This window comes from Chiloscyllium plagiosum, unplaced genomic scaffold, assembly GCF_037043375.1.
Source record: "Chiloscyllium plagiosum isolate Xiang-an unplaced genomic scaffold, Cpla_swu_hap1 HiC_scaffold_49, whole genome shotgun sequence".
In the NCBI taxonomy this organism is placed as follows: domain Eukaryota; kingdom Metazoa; phylum Chordata; class Chondrichthyes; order Orectolobiformes; family Hemiscylliidae; genus Chiloscyllium; species Chiloscyllium plagiosum.
In genome coordinates this window covers 17263243-17283674 of record NW_028270187.1, presented here as the reverse complement: position 1 = coordinate 17283674, position 20432 = coordinate 17263243, and the positions used below count along the sequence as shown (strand labels likewise).

At 47.6% G+C, this 20432-nt stretch overlaps 1 protein-coding gene across 8 annotated transcripts in view; it reads right to left on the bottom strand.

The window, feature by feature from the left end:
* Positions 1–4110: 4110 nt before the first annotated feature.
* LOC148135631 (uncharacterized) overlaps positions 4111–20432 on the bottom strand; it is a 40948-nt gene continuing 24626 nt past the window's right edge. For 7 of the 8 annotated variants that reach the window (XR_015755033.1, XR_015755032.1, XR_015755030.1 and 4 more), the window contains one exon: positions 4111–4891. Coding sequence is in view for 1 of the 8 variants with exons in the window: in XM_087984531.1 (XP_087840657.1) it covers positions 4884–4891; positions 5423–5552 (138 nt within the window). In the remaining 7 variants the exon portion in view is untranslated. Of the gene's footprint in view, positions 4892–5422; positions 5553–20432 lie in introns of all 8 variants that reach the window. The other variant, XM_087984531.1, reaches the window with a different exon arrangement.

The window sequence follows — 20432 nt, the reverse complement described above, 5'->3', positions numbered from 1 at the left end:
GGGAGTCACGGAGGGAATGGTCTTTACGGAACGCTGATAGGGGAGGGGAGGGAAATATATCCCTGGTGGTGAGGTCCGTTTGGAGGTGGCGGAAACGACGGCGGATGATACGCTGTATGTGGAGATTGGTGGGGTGGTAGGTGAGGACCAGTGGGGTTCTGTCCTGGTGGCGGTTGGAGGGGCGGGGCTCAAGGGCGGAGGTGCGGGAAGTGGAAGAGATGCGGTGGAGGGCATCGTTGACTACGTCGGGGGGAAATTGCGGTCCTTGAAGAAGGAGGCCATCTGGGTTGTACAGTTTTGGAACTGGTCCTCCTGGGAGCAGATGTGGCGGAGACAAAGGAATTGGGAGAATGGGATGGCGTTTTTACAGGGGGCAGGGTGGGAGGAGGTGTAGTCAAGGTAGCTGTGGGAGTCAGTCGGTTTGTAGTAGATGTCGGTGTTGATTCGGTCACCCGAGATAGAAATAGAGAGGTCTAGGAAGGGGAGGGAGGAATCTGATACTGTCCAAGTAAATTTGAGGTCGGGGTGGAAGGTGTTGGTAAAGTGGATGAACTGTTCAACCTCCGCGTGGGAGCACGAGGGAGCGCCGATACAGTCATCGATGTAGCGGAGGAAAAGGTGAGGTGTGGGGCCAGTGTAGTTGCGGAAGATGGATTGTTCCACATATCCTACGAAGAGGCAGGCATAGCTGGGGCCCATGCGGGTGCCCATGGCTACTCCTTTGGTTTGGAGGAAGTGGGAGGATTGGAAAGAGAAGTTGTTCAGGGTGAGGACCAGTTCAGTCAGTCGGAGGAGGGTGTCAGTGGAAGCGTACTGGTTGGTACGGCGGGAAAGGAAGAAGCGGAGGGCTTTGAGTCCTTCGTGATGGGGGATGCCCTTCTCACGCCTCCAACACACCCCATCCACCTGGACACCCCTTGCTGGCCTCTTACCTGCCCTCGACCTCTTCATAGCCAACTGCCGCCGTGATATTAACCGCCACCTGAACTCCTCCACCCCTCTCACCCACTCCAATCTCTCACCCTCGGAACGCGCAGCCCTCCACTCCCTCCGTTCCAACCCCAACCTCACTATCAAACCGGCAGGCAAGGGAGGTGCGATAGTAGTTTGGCGCACCGACCTTTACACCGCTGAGGCCAAACGCCAGCTCACAGATACCTTCTCCTACTGCCCCCTTGACCATGACCCACCTCCCACCACCAAACCATCATCTCCCAGACCATCCATGACCTCATCACCTCAGGGGATCTCCCATCCACCGCCTCCAACCTCATAGTCCCACAACCCCGCACCGCACACTTCTACCTCCTGCCCAAAATCCACAAACCTGACTGCCCTGGCCGACCCATTGTCTCAGCCTGCTCCTGCCCCACCGAACTCATCTCTGCATACCTCGACATGGTCCTGTGCCCCTTAGTCCAAGAACTCCCCACCTACGTTCGAGACACTACCCATGCCCTCCACCTGCTCCATGATTTTCGCTTCCCCGGTCCCCAACGCCTTATCTTCACCATGGACATCCAGTCCCTTTACACTCCATCCCCCATCACGAAGGACTCAAAGCCCTCCGCTTCTTCCGTTCCCGCCATACCAACCAGTACCCTTCCACTGACACCCTCCTCCGACTGACTGAACTGGTCCTCACCCTGAACAACTTTTCTTTCAAATCCTCCCACTTCCTCCAAACCAAAGGAGTAGCCATGGGCACCCGCATGGGCCCCAGCTATGCCTGCCTCTTCATAGGATATGTGGAACAATCCATCTTCCGCAACTACACTGGCCCCACCCCCCACCTTTTCCTCCGCTACATCGATGACTGTATCGGTGCCGCCTCGTGCTCCCACGCGGAGGTTGAACAGTTCATCTACTTTACCAACACCTTCCACCCCGACCTCAAATTTACCTGGACAGTATCAGATTCCTCCCTCCCCTTCCTAGACCTCTCTATTTCTATCTCGGGTGACCGAATCAACACCGACATCTACTACAAACCGACCGACTCCCACAGCTACCTTGACTACATCTCCTCCCACCCTGCCCCCTTTAAAAACGCCATCCCATTCTCTCAATTCCTTCGTCTCCGCCGCATCTGCTCCCAGGAGGACCAGTTCCAAAACCGTACAACCCAGATGGTCTCCTTCTTCAAGGACCGCAATTACCCCCCCCCGACGTAGTCGACAATGCCCTCCACCGTATGTCTTCCACTTCCCGCTCCTCCACCCTTGAGCCCCGCCCCTCCAACCGCCACTAGGATAGAACCCCACTGGTCCTCACCTCCCACCCCACCAATCTCCACATACAGTATATCATTCGCCATCATTTCCGCCACCTCCAAACGGACCCCACCACCAGGGATATATTTCCCTCCCCTCCCCTATCAGCGTTCCGTAAAGACCATTCCCTCCGTGACTTCCTCGTCAGATCCACACACCCCCCCCCCCCCACCAAACCAACCTCCACTCCTGGCACCTTCCCCTGCAACCGCAGGAGGTGTAAGACTTGCGCCCACACCTCCCCCCTCACTTCCCTCCAAGGCCCCAAAGGAAACTTCCATATCCGCTAGAAATTCACCTGCACCTCCACACACATTATCTATTGCATCCGCTGCACCCGATGTGGCCTCCTCTATATTGGGGAGACAGGCCGCCTACTCGCAGAGCGCTTCAGAGAACACCTCTGGGACACCCAGACCAACCAACCCAACCACCCTGTGGCCCAACACTTCAACTCCCCCTCCCACTCCACCAAGGATATGCAGGTCTTTGGACTCCTCCACCGCCAGACCACAACAACACGACGGTTGGAGGAAGAGCGCCTCATCTTCCACCTGGGAACCCTCCAACCACAAGGGATGAACTCGGATTTCACCAGTTTCCTCATTTCCCCTCCCCCCACCTTGTCTCAGTCAAATCCCTCGAACTCAGCACCGCCTTCCTAACCTGCAATCTTCTTCCCGACCTCTCCGCCCCCACCCCACTCTAACCTATCACCCTCACCTTGACCTCTTTCCACCTATCACATTTCCAATGCCCCTCCCCAAGTCCCTCCTCCCTACCTTTTATCTTAACCTGCTGAACACACTTTCCTCATTCCTGATGAAGGGCTTATGCCCGAAACATCGATTCTCCTGTTCCTTGGATGCTGCCTGACCTGCTGTGCTTTACCAGCAACACATTTTCAGTTCCCACATTCTCCCTATGATAGTGTGGGTCCCCTCCAGGTGCACTGGTTTCCTCCCACAGCCCAAAGATGCGAATGTTAACTTGTCCACAGTGTCCAGGAATGTGCAGACTAGGTGGATCAGCCATGGGAAATGCAGTGTTACAGGGATGGAGTGCTCTGGGCGTGATGTTCTTCGCATGGTCGATGGGGTTTGATGGGCCAATGTTCTCCTTCCACACTGTAGGGATTCTATTCTATGATTGAGGATAAAGGCTACACAGCAGGGTGTCCTTGGAGAAGGAGCATGTGGTGTGTATCAATGCTCTTGATGCCTTTACATAGAGGTGGGCACCGCGGGGGAAATAGTGCTTTATCTCCACCGCTGCCCCCTCCGCACAATTCTACTTTGATTTAGTCCCTTCTCACTCTGTCACTTATAATGGTTTGCTTGGCCCGTAATGGGCTTTGTTTGGAAATATTCTATCGGTTACACAAATGGTTTACTGCTGGTGATTATATGTCTAGATTAGAGTGGTTCTGGAAAAGCACAGCAGGTCAGGCAGGATCCGAGGAGCTGGAAAATCAACATTTTGGCAAAAGCCCTTTTCCAGCACCCCTCTAATCTAGGCTCTGGTTTCCAGCATCTGCAGTCCTCACTTTTGCACTGCTGGTGATTATATATTAGCCAAAAGCAAAATGGCGTAATGATGATTTTGATGGTGGGAAGGTTGCTGTGATAACATTTCTGGGTCGGAGAAATAGGGAAAAAGAACGCTTCACGATTCACAGATCAAGAACTGAAAAGCAGTTAAATCAAACCAAAAGTTCAGAAAGGGAGGGAATATTTCCCTGGAGTTTGAGTAACTGGAAAGTGATGGTGTCCGGGAGAAGACAGGATTTTGTTTTACAAAAGATTAAAAGTTTTAAAACTGTTATATTCTGACAGATTAATTTATTTTCGTTAATTTTATTTACTGTGCAAAAAAACTTTTACAACATTTTAAAACCAAAATTTACAAACCTTGTGTTAAAGATAAATGTGAAATACAATCCATCAAACCATCCCTCACTGAAAACTGTTGTGGAAGTGCAATCTCCTGGAGAATCCCTGCCCTGCCTACTCCTTCCTACCCGGGCTCTATGGCTATATACACACCTGGGAGATAGCAGCAGGAGGAGGCTATTCGGCCTTTCGATCCTGCTCCACCATTCAATGGGAAACAGCTGACCATCCAGCTCAGTCTCCTGTTCCTGCAGTGTTCCAATTCCCTTTCATGACTTTACCTCGAAGAACTATATCTAAGTCCTCCTTTGGTTTCACTGCCTTTTGTTCCAGTGACGTTGCTGTGTTACTGTGTGGGTGTAGGCAGGAGTAATGTGATGGTGCTGCCTCCTGGAGGATGTATTCAGCGTCCCTCATCATCCTGCAGTAACATCAACTGGGTTTCAGCAACGAGAGATAGAAACCATTTCCAGGATATGGGCATCACTGGCTCAGCCAGCATTTATTCCCCATCTCTAGTTACCCTTGAGAAGATGGTAGTGAGCTGCTGTCTTGTACCATTCACAGTCATTTGGTGCAGAGAGACCGACAATGCTGGGAGGGAGAGTGTTGCAGGATTTTGGCCGAGTGATTCTCCATCTTTGGATCTTCAAATGCTGGTTAACGTAATCACGATCGGCACATGATGTTGAGATTTCAGTCTGCAAATCTTCACCATCTAGCACCCTGTATAAAGGAATATGCACATATTAGAAATTCAGAATAGACTGTTTCTCTGGAATATCTTATTTTCCTTTCTTCCCTCAAAGCTGTAACCCTCCAGGCCACTTACTCTCTCCCACCATTCTGACTCTGCTACCCCCAAATGTACACCCTCCACATTCTCATGGAGTTGCTGATAAACAGATCCATGCCACCACTTCCCGTCCCTGGTTAGATGCTGCACCCTTTCTGGGTTCACTTCCTTTCCCTTCAGTTGCTGCAAGTCAGTAATGTAACAGCAGAATGAAACAAAAGGAAACAGACAGGGAGATGGCAGATCCTGGACAGAAGAGGAACCTTCAGTCTGGGAGAATGGGTCAGATCCTTCTTTGTTCCCCATTAGTTGATTCCCAACATTACAATGAATTGGGGATGGAGAGTGGTCCTACATGGGTGTGGTGACACCTTGAGCCCCCAACTGATCAATACTATAAGCAGATGCATTCCTCCTCCAGCCAATCACAGTGTGAAATACTTTCTGCAAAGTATACTTACCCAAAGCACATGCTCCAAAACCTGCCCACATTCTGTACATGTACAGTGCTGGGTTTCTCCGCACACGTGTGGTCCTTGCCTCAGGGATTGTGGAAGTTGTAGTCCTCATGAAGCCACTGGAGCCCTGTCTCTGGAAAGTGAATGAAAATGTGGACTGGAGGGTGTTGTGTATAGGATCCCCATTCAGACACACTGAACATATGGACTGTCACTGGGTTTTACTGAGACATCTGCTTCCACAACCTGATTATCTGATATAAGGAATATAGATTCAGCCAACTGGGGCGTGGGGTGGTTAATTGGAGGAGCAGGTTTTAAGCAGAGGTGGCTCAATGGTTAGCATTGCTGACTCACAGCGTCAGGGACCTGGATTTGATTCCAGCCTTAGGCGACTGTGTGGAGTTTACATGTTCTCCCCATGTCTGTGCGGGTTTCCTCTAGGTGCTCCAGTTTCATCCCACAGTCCAAAGATGTGCTGGTTAGGTGGATTGGCTATGCTAAATTCCAACAGTGTCCATGCCTGTGCAGGTTAAGCCATTAACCATGGGAAATACAGGGAATGGGTGAGTCTGAATAGAATGGTCATTTTTCGGTTGGTGTGGACTCTGCACTATAGGGATTCTATTCTATTCTCATGAAGAAGAATGTACCTATCTCAATGTGCTGTGAATCTGTGGAATTCCCTATTCAAAATGCGGTGGATGCCAGGACAATGAGCAAATTTAATGCAGAGATACAGATGTTTAATTTGCAATGAGATGAAGGGTGAGAGAGAGCAGGCGGGAAAATCCAGCTGACACCGAGGTGAGCTTAATCATCATGGTATTAAATGGTGGAAAGGGCTGCATTGCCTCTCCTGTGCCCAATGCTTATCTTCTTACAGTAATAACTGGAAAGCTGAATCCAAAACTCACCACCTTCACCAAAGAAGATTTTCGGAAAATGCAGGATAGTCAGGTGGATTAGCGTTCCAAACTTAGTGCGGAAGCATGTAGGAGATTTTGCAATTTTAAACTGAAGGGAGTTAAAAATCACACAACAGGTTATAGTCCAACAGGTTTAATTGGATCACGACGAAGGAGCAACGCTCCGAAAGATAGTGTGTTTCCAATTAAACCTGAAGGACTATAACCTGGTGTTGAGATTTTTAAATTTATACACCCCAGTCCAACACCGGCATCTCCAAATCTGTAAACTGAGGGGAGACAGTGATGTATGGTTTTAGACTGTGTCGTACTATTCACACCGTCCAGAATACTCTGTTGTGAATATCTATCCCGTACTTTATGACAAAGCCAAGGTCTCTGACAATGAAAACCAAAATACCCAGGTAACATCGCCTCACCTTGTAATCTGATGAAAAGACTTATGATAAGTATGATTGAATTTAGAATACAGTTGGAAAGCGGGAAGATTAAATCCAATCCCAAGATCCTGTGCTTGAACAAAGGAGACTACAATAGGATGAGGCAGGAGTTGGCTAATGGAGACTGGAAGCAGAGTTTAGGGTGGGACAGTTGACAGACAGTGGAGGAATATCAAAGAATTTTTCAAACTGTTCAGCAAAAGTATATATCAGTGAAAAGGGAGGACTGTCGGAAATGGTGTAAGCTGCCATGGGTGGCTCAGGAAATAAGGGAGTCTATCAAATTGAAATTGAAAGCATACAAATTGGCAAAGACCAAGGAGAAACTAGGAGATTAGAAAAACTTTAAAGCTCAACAGAAAGCTGGATGGGATTGGGGGAGAAAAGTGATGAGTAGCTATCCCCAGGGCCAGAATACAAGTTTACCCTGCTAGAGGGGAACCTATTGTGTTGGGAACATATGGCCTCTGTAATTGTTGAAGCACTTAACTGTTACCATAGAGATAATCCTGATCAAGTTAAAAATCACAGCACACTCCAAAAACTTGTATTTCCAAATAAACCTGTTGGACTATAACCTAGTGTTGTGTGGTTTTTAACTTTGTTGATCCCACCTCAACCCCGGCTCCTCCAAATCAGAATCCTGATAGACAGCCCCACTGAAACTGAAGCGTCTGTCAGACACTTGAGGGAGCCAAAGGGGCGTGGGGGGGAGGGGTGTGTGGTTTAACCACAAAGTGCTGAACAGAACTCGACTTTTTAACTGCTGTTGCCATGGAGATAATCCTGAGAGATAGTCTCTATTCAAAGTTACAAACCACAAAGCTAGAAGAATGGGAGCCGTACACCGGACAGGCGGGGAGTTACCTGATGCTGCCTGGAGGCATTTTGCACGTAAAATATCCAGGTAACTACCATGTCTCATTAATAAAGATTCAAAGAAGACCTCTCAGAGTTCTGTGCCTAGTTATTCCTACCCAGCAGGGGTCAGGAATATGAGGACACAGCAGTCAGACTTCACAGTGAGGATATGAAGAACATGCCAGTAATTGATAAGGAGACTGAGGAAGGTGAGGACCTATAAATAACCATTATCATGAAAGAGTTAGAGCTGGGCAAGCTAATGGAGCTAAAGGTAGACAAGTCTCTTTGCCCTGATGGAATACATCCCAGGATACCAACAGAGTTAAGGGGAGAAATAGCAAATGCACTTAGTCATGGAATCCTACAGCAGAGACAGGCCCTTTGGCCCAAACTGGCCTATGCCGATCAGAATGTCCATCCATGCTAACCCTATTTCCATGCACTTGGCTCATCTGCTTCTGACCCTTTCCTATCCATGTATTTCCAAATGCCTTTCACATGTTGTTAACAGACCCGCCTCAACCACTTCCACTGGCAGCTCAGTCTGGACACATACCACCCTCTGTATAGAACAGTTGCCCCTCAGGTTCCCTTTTAGTCTTTCTCCTCTAACCTTAAACTGATGCCCACCAGTCCTTATTCCCTGGGAAAAAGGCTGAGTGCATTCACCTTATCCATGCCTCTCATGATCTTATACACTTCTTTAATATATTCCCCCTCGGTTTCCTCTGCTATAAACAAAAGAGTCCTCGCTTGTCTAACCTCTCCCTGTAACTCAGACCCCTGAGACCTGGCATCATCCTTGTAAATTTCTTCTGCACCTTTCCAGTTTAATAACTGGAACCTACACTGCATCCATCACATTTCCAGTGTTTCCCCACGGTGCTGGAACCGACGTGACACCGCCAATGGATTACAATCCATGATCGATAATTCACTCCGTTACAACAATTCCATTTTCACAGCTTTTTCCATGATGCAGGAATCCTTTTGTCTTTCTGGTTTCATGGTAAATTGTCCTCATACAAAACCAATCTGGGGCTTAACTGTTCCTGGGAAATGTGCCATGATTTTTTAGACTTTCAAAAACCAAATGAAATCTCTCTCCACAGTCCCCACGCTAACATGGACTTCGCTGTCTCAGTACTTTTTCCAGTCACGCTGACATTTTAGATATTCGTCCACAGGCAGAATGCACATCTTTCGTTCCAGATGAAAAGGCCAATGATATCCAGATCGGCACGGATCCAGTAACTATCAAAACTGAACATGAAATACAATGTGAATTTCTCAACTACAAATTCCCCCTTTCAGTACTCTACAACAGAGAAAAAAAAGTGCTGCAGATCCTCAGCAGGTCTGGCAGCATCTGAAATGGTGACAGATGCAGGAAACATTGCAGCCTTGAAGAAGTGTTCAGATGATTTCACCAGGCACGTGCGCTTGATGACCAATATGGAGAAGATGGGGGCATTGTGTTCAACAGTTTTATACCAGAGACTCTGACCCCATTTTATTCCGTGTTTCTCTGAGATTCCCTCTTTTCAGAAGCAGGTAGGAGTGGGAAGCAGTGGAGAATGTAAATGATGTGTGACCTTCCTAGTGAGAGGATTCGAGTACAGGAGCAGGGATCCCTTTCTGGAAGGGCCTTGGTGAGACAACACCTTGAGTACTGCGTGTACCTTTGTTCCCCTTTCCAAAGGAAGACTCTCCTGGTTACTGAGAGAGAGTAAAGGAGGGTCACTTGCCTGAGTCCTGAGATGTGTAGATAGTTAAGGGCTGCAGATGCTGGAAGTCAGAGTTTATACAATGTTGATCTGGGGAAGTGCAGCAGGTCAGGCAGCATCAGAGGGGCAGGAAAGTTGATGTTTTGGGTCAGGACAGTTTGTCAGTCCGGATGACTAGTCCTGACCCGAAACATCAATTTTCCAGCCCCATCGTATCCATGCTGGTCATCAAACGCCTATTTATTCTAGTCCCACGTTCTGGCACTCCGTGTAACATCTTGGTGTGATCATCTAAACACTTCTGCAAGGCTGCAATGTTTCCGGCATCTGTCACCATTTCAGATGCTGACAGACTTGCTGAGGATGTCCAGCAATTTATTTTCTTATTGCAGATTTTCACCATTTTGCTGAAGCACATAGAGTCATAGACATGTATACAGCTCCATATTTTGTTGACTCACATTTCTGAGATGGCAGGACTGATGGCTGAAGAGGGACTCAATCCTCGTTTAATCCTCCTTTTCTTTGGCTTTCTGAGCTGCTGACTACATCACTCATTTTCTACCTCCCATTCCCTGACCTGAATCGTACCCATCTAAGCCGACACTTTAGTTCCCAACCCCCTGCCAGACAAGGTAAAACCTCACAAATGGAACTGCAAAAGCCCCCATCAGATTTGTCTCAGCTCTGCCCAGGGATAACCGGTCAGGCTGGTATAGGTCCCACCCAGAAACAGTCCCAGTGCCTGAAGAATCTAAACCTTTCTCTGGTACACCATTTCCCCAGCCACACATCCAGCTGATCTACCCTCTTATTCCTGCTCTCACTAGCACATGGCACTGGGAGTAAGTCTGACATTATTACGTTTCAGGAGCTACATTTTAATGCATCTCTGCTCTCCCTATATCTAGCTTTCAGGCCCTCATCCCTCTGTTTAGCGATGTTGTTGGTATCTGTGTGTTCCACCACCACGGGCTGTTTAACTCCAGCTCCAGAAAGTCCTGCAGCCTCCCCATGATATTGCGGATCCTAGCTTTATGGAGGTAACATACCATCCTGGATTCATGTCTGTGGCCACAGCAGTGTCCGCCCTAACACCGAGCACTGAATCCCCTGTCACTATAGCCGTGTTTCCTCTCTTTCCTCCCGCTCTGTGCAGCGTAGCTCTTTGTGGTGGCATGACCCTGGCTGGTGCTGATTTCCCGAGAAGCTACCCCACCCATTCCCGCCCTTACAGAATCCCAAGCGGGATACAGTATCTGTATGAGAAGGGGATGACCACTGGGGACCTCTGCACCCCCTTCCTGAGCCTTTTCCTTGATCTGATGGTCATCCATTCCCTTTCTGCCTGTGTAGCCCTCACCTGCAGTGTGACTAACTCACTAAACATGCTGTCCATAACATTCTCAGATTCTCCACAGTGAGTCCACTCACAGCTCCAGGTCTGAAAAGCAGTTTCCCAGTAACTGCAGATGGACACACTTGCAGCACACATAGACGTCAGGCACACAGGAAGCGTCCCTTATTTCCCACATTGTACAAGAGGACCACACCACGGGTCTGAGGTGCCATATCACAACATCTCTCTACATTCATCTCGTTACTCCCATTAAGAAAATTTAAACGAGTGAGCAACCTTCCTTCACTTCAAACATGTACATTATAATAAAAAAATATCTTCACTTCAGCAGATATGTCATACTTTAAAAACTTAAATACTCAGCAGGTATCACTGAGAAATTGGCTGTTCCCATTGGGACCACGTGAATTACTGAATGGCCTGAACTAAACTTGAGTTTCAGCTTCACCTTCTCCCAGTCTCACCTCACTCTGTTTACACCCAACTCCAAAACACTCTCATTGAGCCAAGCAGCCCTCACAGTGCAGCCCTGTCGTTTTCATTGTCTGCTCACACCTACACCGCCCTCAGCCTCCTGTACTGTTCTAATGCATCTCAATGGGAGCTCAGGAACAGCATCTCATCTTTCAATTCAGCCCTTTGTAACCACAGAGTCAACATGGACTTCAGCAGTTTCTGGATGAACAGACAGTTGTCAGAATCTGGAACGTTCCACCTGAAATGGTGTTGGAATTTGAGTCCACAAGGAAATTCTATGAGAAGCTTGCAGGGAATTGGAAGTCGGGACTTTACAGGTTAACATCATGAAGTGGGTGACTGGGACTATATCTGGCATTTGGATAAATCTATGCTCTCTCTCAGGCCAATACCTCCTTCCACAGCTGCAGGGCCAAGAATTGAACACATACCCAAAGGGTGCTCTGACCATGAACTTGAACATCTTTCTGCTTTTTGCTTGACAAAACTATTGGTGACATTTTCCCAGAATGAACAAACCTTTCTCGTTCCACAGTTAAATGCCAATGATATTCAGACCCTGATGACTCCGCTGACTGTAGAAACTTGTTTTTGAGATCCCAGTCTCAATTATTCTCAATTAATATCCTAGAAAATGAATTCGCAAAACAAAGCTCACAATCAGTGCAAGGTGAATAGTGAAGGCGAACACTTCTCTTGGTATGTGTTTGATGTGTAAACACTCCTCTTGAAATCACCCCGCCCCCCTCCCCAAAAGAGGACATGTGCCTGCGCCTTGCTGTACCTTGCCCCAAATAAAGATGGCAGCCATAACCCAGGACCGCTCACTGCCTGAGGCCCACAGCTGTTTTCCCCTTTGCTGCAAACGTGGGACCAAGATTTTCTAATTCAGATTAACGACCTACACAGAGTGTAACTAAACCCTCCCAGTCTACACTGATACATCTCATCCGGTTTCTGCTGCCACTCTCCCCGTTCCGCCTCCTGCACACACCAAGGGTCATCACGGGTTCTGTGACTCTTCAGCAGAACTGAAGACAGCTGGGAAAAGTAGAATCCCTATAGCGTGGAAACGGGCTCTTCGGCCCAACAATTCCACACCCACCCTCTGAAGTTCATCCCACCCAGATTCATTCCCCTCCCTATTACTCTCCATTTCCCCGGACTAATGCACATCCCTGAACACTACGGGAAATTTAGCTGGGCCAATTCACCGGACCTGCACATCTTTGGACTACAGGAGATAAGGGTTAAAGAGTAAATAATAAGTGGGGACAGAGTGCAAAGAGAGACAGGAACATTTGGAAAGACAAAGGAGTGAATAACGATCTGGTGGGAGGGTGGAAAGCTGTTAGTGGAGGAGACAGGAACCTGGTAGCATCTGAGTGGCGGTGGTGGAAATGGTGACTGATGAGTTACATTGTGGCTGCAAAAAGGTCCCGGAGCTTCAAGTTGCCTGTCACTTTAACACACAAGACTGTTCCCTGTCCAACATCTCTGTCTCATGCTTACTGCGGTGTTCCAGTGAAGCTTGATACAAGCTGGCAGAACACTCCAGAACATACCAAATGGTCTCCTATTTCAAGGACTGCAATTTCCCCTCCCATGTGGTCAACAATGCCCTCCAGTGTATCTCCTCCCCTTCCCACACCACTGCCCTTGAACCCCACCCTTCCAACCCCAACAAGGATGGGATCCCCCCCACTCCTCACCTTCCACCCAAATACAACACATCATCCTCTGCCATTTCCACCACCTACAATCAGACCCCATCAGAGATATATTTCCCTCCCCTCCCCTTTCAGCATTCCACAGAGACCATTCCCTCTGTGACTTCCTCATTAGGTCCAAGCTCCCCACCAACCCATCCTCCACTCCCAGCACCTTCGCTTGCCACTGCAAGTGGTGTAAAACCTGTGCCCACACCTTCCCCTCACCTCCATCCAAGGCCCAAAGGATCCTCCCACATCCAGCAGAGAATTCCCTGCCCACCCAAACACCTCAACTATTGTGTCCTTTGCTCTCAATGTGGTCTCCTCTGCACTGGGGAGTCAGGACGCCAACTTGTGGAATATTTCAGGGAATATTTCTGGGGCACATGCACCAACCAACCCTACCACCTTGTGGCCGACCACTTCAGCTACATCCCCTCCGCCGCCACGCTGCCAAGGACATGCAAGTCCTGGGTGTCCTCCACCCCCAAATCCGAGCCACCCGATGCCTGGAGGAAGAACACCTCATCCTCGACCTTGGAACCTTTCAACCACACGGCATCAAGGTTTCCTCATCTCCTCTCCCCCACCTCATCACAGATTCAACCCTCCAACTCGGCACTGGCCTCCTGAACTGTCCCACCTCTCCATCTTCCTTCCCAATTATCCATTCCACCCTCTCACCACTACCCCATCTACATCTACCTAGTCTCTTCGTAGCTCCCTTCCCCCCAACCCCAAACACCCCTCCCTATTTATCTCACAGCCCTCTTCCCCCAACTCCCACATTTCTGATGAAGTGCTTACATGCCCAATATGTCAATTCTCCTGCTCCTTGGATGCTGCCTGACCTGCTGTGCTTTTCCAGCGCCACACTAACACAAGCTGGAAGAACAACGCCTCATCTCCCAGTCGGGGACCCTACAATCCTCTGGCTTCAACATCAAATTCAATAATTTTAGGTCCTGAACTCTCCCACGTCCTAGTGTCTTTGCCCCTTACCCCACACACCAGGCCTTTTTATTACATAGCCTGGCATTACACACTACCTATGGTTAGCCACTAACAGTCCCCATAAACAGCTATTCACCCTCCCCCTCAGATCGTTATCCACTCCTTTGTCCAACTGCTCCTATCTCTCTCTTTGGACTCTATCCCCCCCTATCATTTACTCCTTAACCCCTACCTTCTGCATAAAAACCAACATTTTTTTCTCAGTAGCATCAGTTCCTGAGGATGTCACCGAATCCAAAATGCGAACCGATTTCACTTCACAGATGCTGCCAGATCTGCTGAGCTTTTCCAGTACTTTCAGTTGTTGTGTGTGATTTACAGCATCCACAGTTCTTTCAATTTACCCGGAGAATCTAATTCAGTTCTAGCAGACTGAAACAGTGTTTATCAACCCTCCCAGTCCACACTAACTCCATCTCTCTCCCAGTCTCTGCATTCTCTCCCACTCCCTTCACACTCACTGAGTCCTCCCTCACAGTGACACTGCGCCTGCAAAGCTGATGGTCATGTGTTGGCCTGCTGGACCCACCCCTCATTCACTCCCATTGGCTGGAGGATCATGCCAACTCTCCGATTGGTCTGAAGCTGTGTCAATCAGCCAGGCCCCATTGTGACCTGAGTGGTGGGATCCTCCAGGTGCATCAGAGGGTGAGGGGTGACCTCATAGAGGTTTATAAAATCATGAGGGGCATGGGTAGGATAAATAGACAAGGTCGTTTCCCTGGGGTGGTGAGTCCAGAATGAGAGAGCATAGGTTTAACATGAGAGGGGAAGAATTTAAAATGGATCAGAGGGGCAATTTTTTTTCCCACCGAGGTTGGTGCATGTATGGAATCTTCTGTCGGGAAGTGGAGGATGTTGGTACAATTATACCATTTGGCATCTGGATGGGTATATGAATAGGAAAGGTGCAGAGTGATATGAGCCAAGTGTTGGCAAATGGAACTTAGATTAGGTTGGGATAACTGGTCAGCATGGACCAGTTTAACCAAAGGGTGTATTTTCATGCTGTACATCTCTACAGTTCTGTCCTGTGATGAGCTTCATCATTCACAGTGAATGAGGCAGTATCACAGAGCACAGGGGCTGGGAGCTATTCAGCCCATTGGGGCTGTACTCTCTCCCTCTGGAGATGGTACCAGTCAGTTCCAACTCAACTCCCATTTGGACATAGCCTTCCAAATCCTTCCTTAAAAAGTTAAATTTCAAATTTGTTTTGACAATAGCTACTGAATCTGCATTCAGCTGTCTTTCAAACTGTTCCAGATGCTCAGAACTTAGTGAGTAAAATAATCTTCACATTTTTAACCTGCATAATTTGCCAGTTACCTGAAAGTAGTTACTAAAAATTGTGACGTTAAAAATTTCTCACTCTGTCTCTCTATAAATGAAATATCCTGGAAACAAATCAACTCCTGGTCGAAATCACTGCTTAACCTTCTCAGCTCCAAGGAGAATTGTCTGACCTTCTGCTAACTCTCCATAAAAGAGAAACCTATCTTAATTTTAATTTATTAGTGTCGTAGAGATGTACAACACAGAAACAAACCCTTTTGTCCAAATTGTCCATGCCGACCAGATATCCTAAATTAATCTCGTCCCACGTGCCAGCACTTGGCCCATAGCCTTCTAAACCTTTCCCAATCACATATCCAATGAGATGCGTTTTAAATGTTGTAACTATACCAGCGTCCACACTTTCTCTGGCAGCTTATTCCATACACGTATCATGTTCAGCTTGAAACTTTGCCCCTAATATCCCTTTTCAATCTTTTCCCTCACGCCTGTGCTTTCTAGTTTTGGACTCACCTAAACAGGAATAAGACCCTAGCTGTTTACCTTATCCATGCCCCTCACGATTTTATCAACCTCTATGGTCACCCCTCAGCATCCGATTCTCCAGTGAAAACAGCTTCAGCCTATTCAGCCTCTCCCTATAGCTCAATCCCTCAACCCTGGAAACATCTTTGCACAACTTTTCTGAATCCTTTCAAGTTTCACAATTTCATTTCGATAGTGGGGAGACCAGGACTGAAAGCAGAATTCCAGAAGTGACTGAATCAATGTCCTGTACAGCCGCAAAATGACGTCACAACTCCTGTACTCAATGCACTGACCGATAAAGGCAAGAATACTAAACACCTTCTTCACTACCCTGCCTATCTATGATTCCACTTTCAAGGAACTATGAACCTGCATTCCAAGATCTCTTCGTTCAGCAACACTGCCCAGGACCTTCCCATTAAGTGTAGAAGTCCGGCCCTGATTTGCTTTTCCAAAATGCAGAACCTCACATTTATCAAAATTAAACTTCATCTGCCACTCCTCAGCCCATTTGATCGGAGTCTCATTGTACTCTGAGGTAACTTTACCGTCCACTGCACCTCAAATTTTGGTGTCTACTGTAAACCTACTAACCATAGCTCCTATATTCACATGGAAATCACTGATATAAATGACAAAAAGCAATGGACCCAGCACCCAGCCTGACAGCATTTTGCTCACCACAGGTTTCCAGTCCTAAAAGCACCCTTCACCAAGACACTGACTGCTCAGCAAGGTTAGAGCTCATGGCATACAGGGAGAACTAGCCAATTGGGATCCAGAACTGGCTCAAAGGCAGAAGACAGAGGGTGATGGTGGAGGGTTGTTTTTCAGACTGGAGGCCTGTGACCAGTGGAGTGCCACAAGGGTCAGTGCTGGATCCACTACTTTTCGTCATTTATATGAATGACTTGGATGTGAACATAGCAGGCATAGTTAGTGAGATGACACCAAAGTTGGAGGTGTAGTGGACAGTGAAAACAATTACCTCAGAGTACAACGGGATCTTGATCAGATGAGTGAATGGGCTGAGGAGTGGCATTTGGGGAAATCAAATCTTAGCAGGACTTATACACTTAATGGTAAGGTCCTGAGGAGTGTTACTGAACAAAGAGACCTTGGAGTGCAGGTTCATAGCTCCTTGAAAGTGTAGCCACAGGTAGATAGGATAGTGAAGGCGGCATATGGTTAGAACATTAAGTACAGGAGTTGGGAGGTCATGTTGTGGCTGTACAGGGCATTGGTGAGGCCACTATTGGAATATTGCGTACAAATCTGGTCTCCTTCCTCTCGGAAGGATGTTGTGAAACTTGAAAGGGTTCAGAAAAGATTTACAAGAAAGTTACCAGGATTGGAGGATTTGAGCTCAGCTGGGGGTTGAATAGATTTTGAATAGACTGGGGCTATTTTCCCTGGAGCATCGGAAGCTGAGAGGTGAGCTTATAGAGGTATAAAAAATCATGAGGGGCATGGATAGGATAAATAGACAAAGTCTCTTCCCTGGGGTGGTGGATCCCAGCACTAGAGGGCATAGGTTTAGGGTGAGAGGGGAAAGACTTTAAAGAGACTTGTGGGGCAACGTTTTCACAGAGGGTGGTACGTGTATGGAATGAGTTGCCAGAGGAAGTGGTGGAGGTTGGACGAATGCAACATTTATAAGGCATCTTATTGGGTATATGAATAGGAAGGATAAGGGCCGGGTGCAGGCAGGTGGGACTACATTGCGTTGGGATATCTGGTCAGCATGTACTGGTTGGACCGAAGGGTCTCTGCTTCTGTGTTGTACATCTATGACTCTTTGATCTTCCAAACAATTTTGTATCCAAATAGCTAGTTCCGCCTGTATTCTATGGTGTTGAACTTGCTAACCAGCCTGTTCTGTGGAACCTTGTGTCTTTCTCAAGTCCAAGTTAATGACTTCCATGCACAAAGCCATGCTGACTATCCCTAATCTTTTCTTGCCTTTCCAATGACATGTAAATCCTGTCCCTGAGAATCCCTTCCAACAACTTGCCTGCCACTGACTTCAGGCTCACCGGTCTATAGTTCCCTGGCTTTTCCTTACTACCTTTCTCAAATAATGATTTGGAGATGCCGGTATTGGACTGGGGTGTACAAAGTTAGAAATCACACAACACCAGGTTATAGTCCAAACGGTTTAATTGGAAGCACACTTCCAAATAAACCTGTTTGACTATAACCTGGTGTGTGATTTTTAACTTTCTCAAATAATGGCACCCATCTTTCAGCACCTTGTCTGTGGCAATTGATGATACAAATATCTCAGCGAGGGGCCCAGCAATCACTTCCCTGGCTTCCCACAAAGTTCTGGGATACACCTGCTCAGATTCCTGGGATTTATCCACCTTTCTGCTTTTTAAAACATCCAGTACCTCCTCCACTGTAATATGAACAATTGCCAAATTATCGCTATTTATTTCTCCAAACTCTCTAGCTTCCATATCATTTTTCAGTAAAAACTGATGTGAAATACTTACAGAATCTCTCCCACCGCCTGCGGTTCCATAGACAGCCTTACTGATTTTTGAGGGTTGCTATTCTCTGCCTGGTTACTCTTTTGTCCAGCCATCCCTTTCCCTGGAAATAACCTCCCGCAAACAAATTTTGCAAGTTCTTACCTTGTGCCATCGAAATTGTCCAATTTAGAAGGCTACCTATTAGATCTGGTCTATTATTTTCTGTAACTATTTTAAAGCTAGTAGAATTATCAGAGAATCCAGACAGCGTGGAAGCGGGCCATTCAGCCCATCACATCCACACTGAACATCAGAGCCTTCTACCCTACCCCGATAACGTTGCAATTCCAATGAGCAATCCACCTGGCCAGCACATCCCTGAACACTATGGGCAATTCAGCCTGGATAACCCACCCATCCTACACATCTTTGGACTGTGGGAGGAAACCAGAGCAACCAGACGAAACCCAAGCAGACAACCACAACAAGGTGATCATCCCTTTCTTATTTCCCAATTCTATCCAAGTAACTTCACTGGAAATACTCCCAATATCCTCCCTGAGCACAACCATAAAGGTATCCCTAATCCAAAACGCCATTCTGCCTCCTCTCGTCCCCCTTTCTATCCTTCCCATTGCACCCTAGAACATTAAGCTGCCAATCCTATCCATCACTGAGCCACGTTTCTGTAATATCCATGATGTCCCAGTCCCATGTTCAAAACCATACCCTCAGCTCATCTGCCTTCCCTGACGGGCCTCTTGCACTGAAATAAATGCAGTGAAACTGCTCTGTCCCACCTCGTTCTGTGCCTTGCCCTTGCCTGCCTTGACTGTCTAACTTCTCAACTGTACCAGCCTCAGACATACCTCTTCTCTCACTATCTCTTTAGGTTTACCCCCCACTCCCTCACTGGTTTAATGCCTCCTGAGTAGCACTAGCCAATCTCCCTGCCTGGATATTAGACACCTTCCAATTCAGGTACAATCCATCCTTCTTATGCACGTCAATTCTACCCCAGCAGAGATTCCAATGATCCAAACATGGCAATCCTTCTCCCCTGCACCAGATCCATAGCCACACATTCATCTGCTCTATCCTGCTGTTCCTACTCTCACTAGCATGCGGCACAAAGAGTAATCCAGATATTACTACCCACGAAGACCTACTTTTTATCCTCCAGGATAATTTGCTATATTCTCTCGTCAGACCCTCATCCTTTCCTCTTCCGATGTCATTGGTACTAATGTATAATTAGCTCCCACTGATCATACTCCCTTTTGAGAATACTCTGCTCCCTCTCCGAGACATCCTTGTCCCTGGCACCAGGGAGGTACCACCCATTCTGATGTCTCACTGTCAGCTGCAGAAACGGCAGTCTGTGCCCTATACCAGAGAATCTCCGATCACCATCGATCACCAGGAACCTCATATACCTCACATTACATTGGAGCCAGTCTCTGTACCAGTACCTTGCTTGTCAGTGCGATATGCCCTTGAGAGGGTGACCTCCGACGCTTTCCAAAACAGTGTACTTGTTTGAGATCAATCAGCCGGGCCCCATTGTGAGGTGAGTGGTGGGATCCTCTCTCTCTCTGCCCTGTGATGAGGTTCATCATTCACAGTGAATGGGGCAGTATCACAGAGCACAGGGGCTGGGGGCTATTCAGCCAATTGGGGCTGTACTCTCTCCCGCTGGAGATGCTGCAAATCTGTCCCAACTCCCCTCTCACTTGCCCAAAGCCCACTAAGTCTTTCCTTAAAAGGTAAAGTTATAAATCTGTTTGAGAACACCTGCTGAATCTGTGTCCAGCTGCCGTTCAGCCTATTCCAGGTGCGCAGAACTTACTGAGTGAAATAATGTTCCCATTTTCACTCTGCATTATTTGCCAGTTACCTGAAAGTAGTTACGAAAAATTGTGATCGTGCTAACAATTCCTCTCTCTCTGCAAATTAATTGTTTGGAAACAAATCTGCACCTGGTCAAAATCACTGCTTAACCGTCTCAGCTCCAAGGACAATTATCTGTGCTTCTGCTAGCTCTCCACAAAAGAGGAACACATCTTAATTTATTAGTGTCATAGAGATGGACAGCACAGAAACAGACCTTCGGTCCAATTCGTTCATGCCGACTCGGAATCCTAAACTACTGGAGTCCCATTTGCCAGCTATTGGGCCCTATCCCTCAA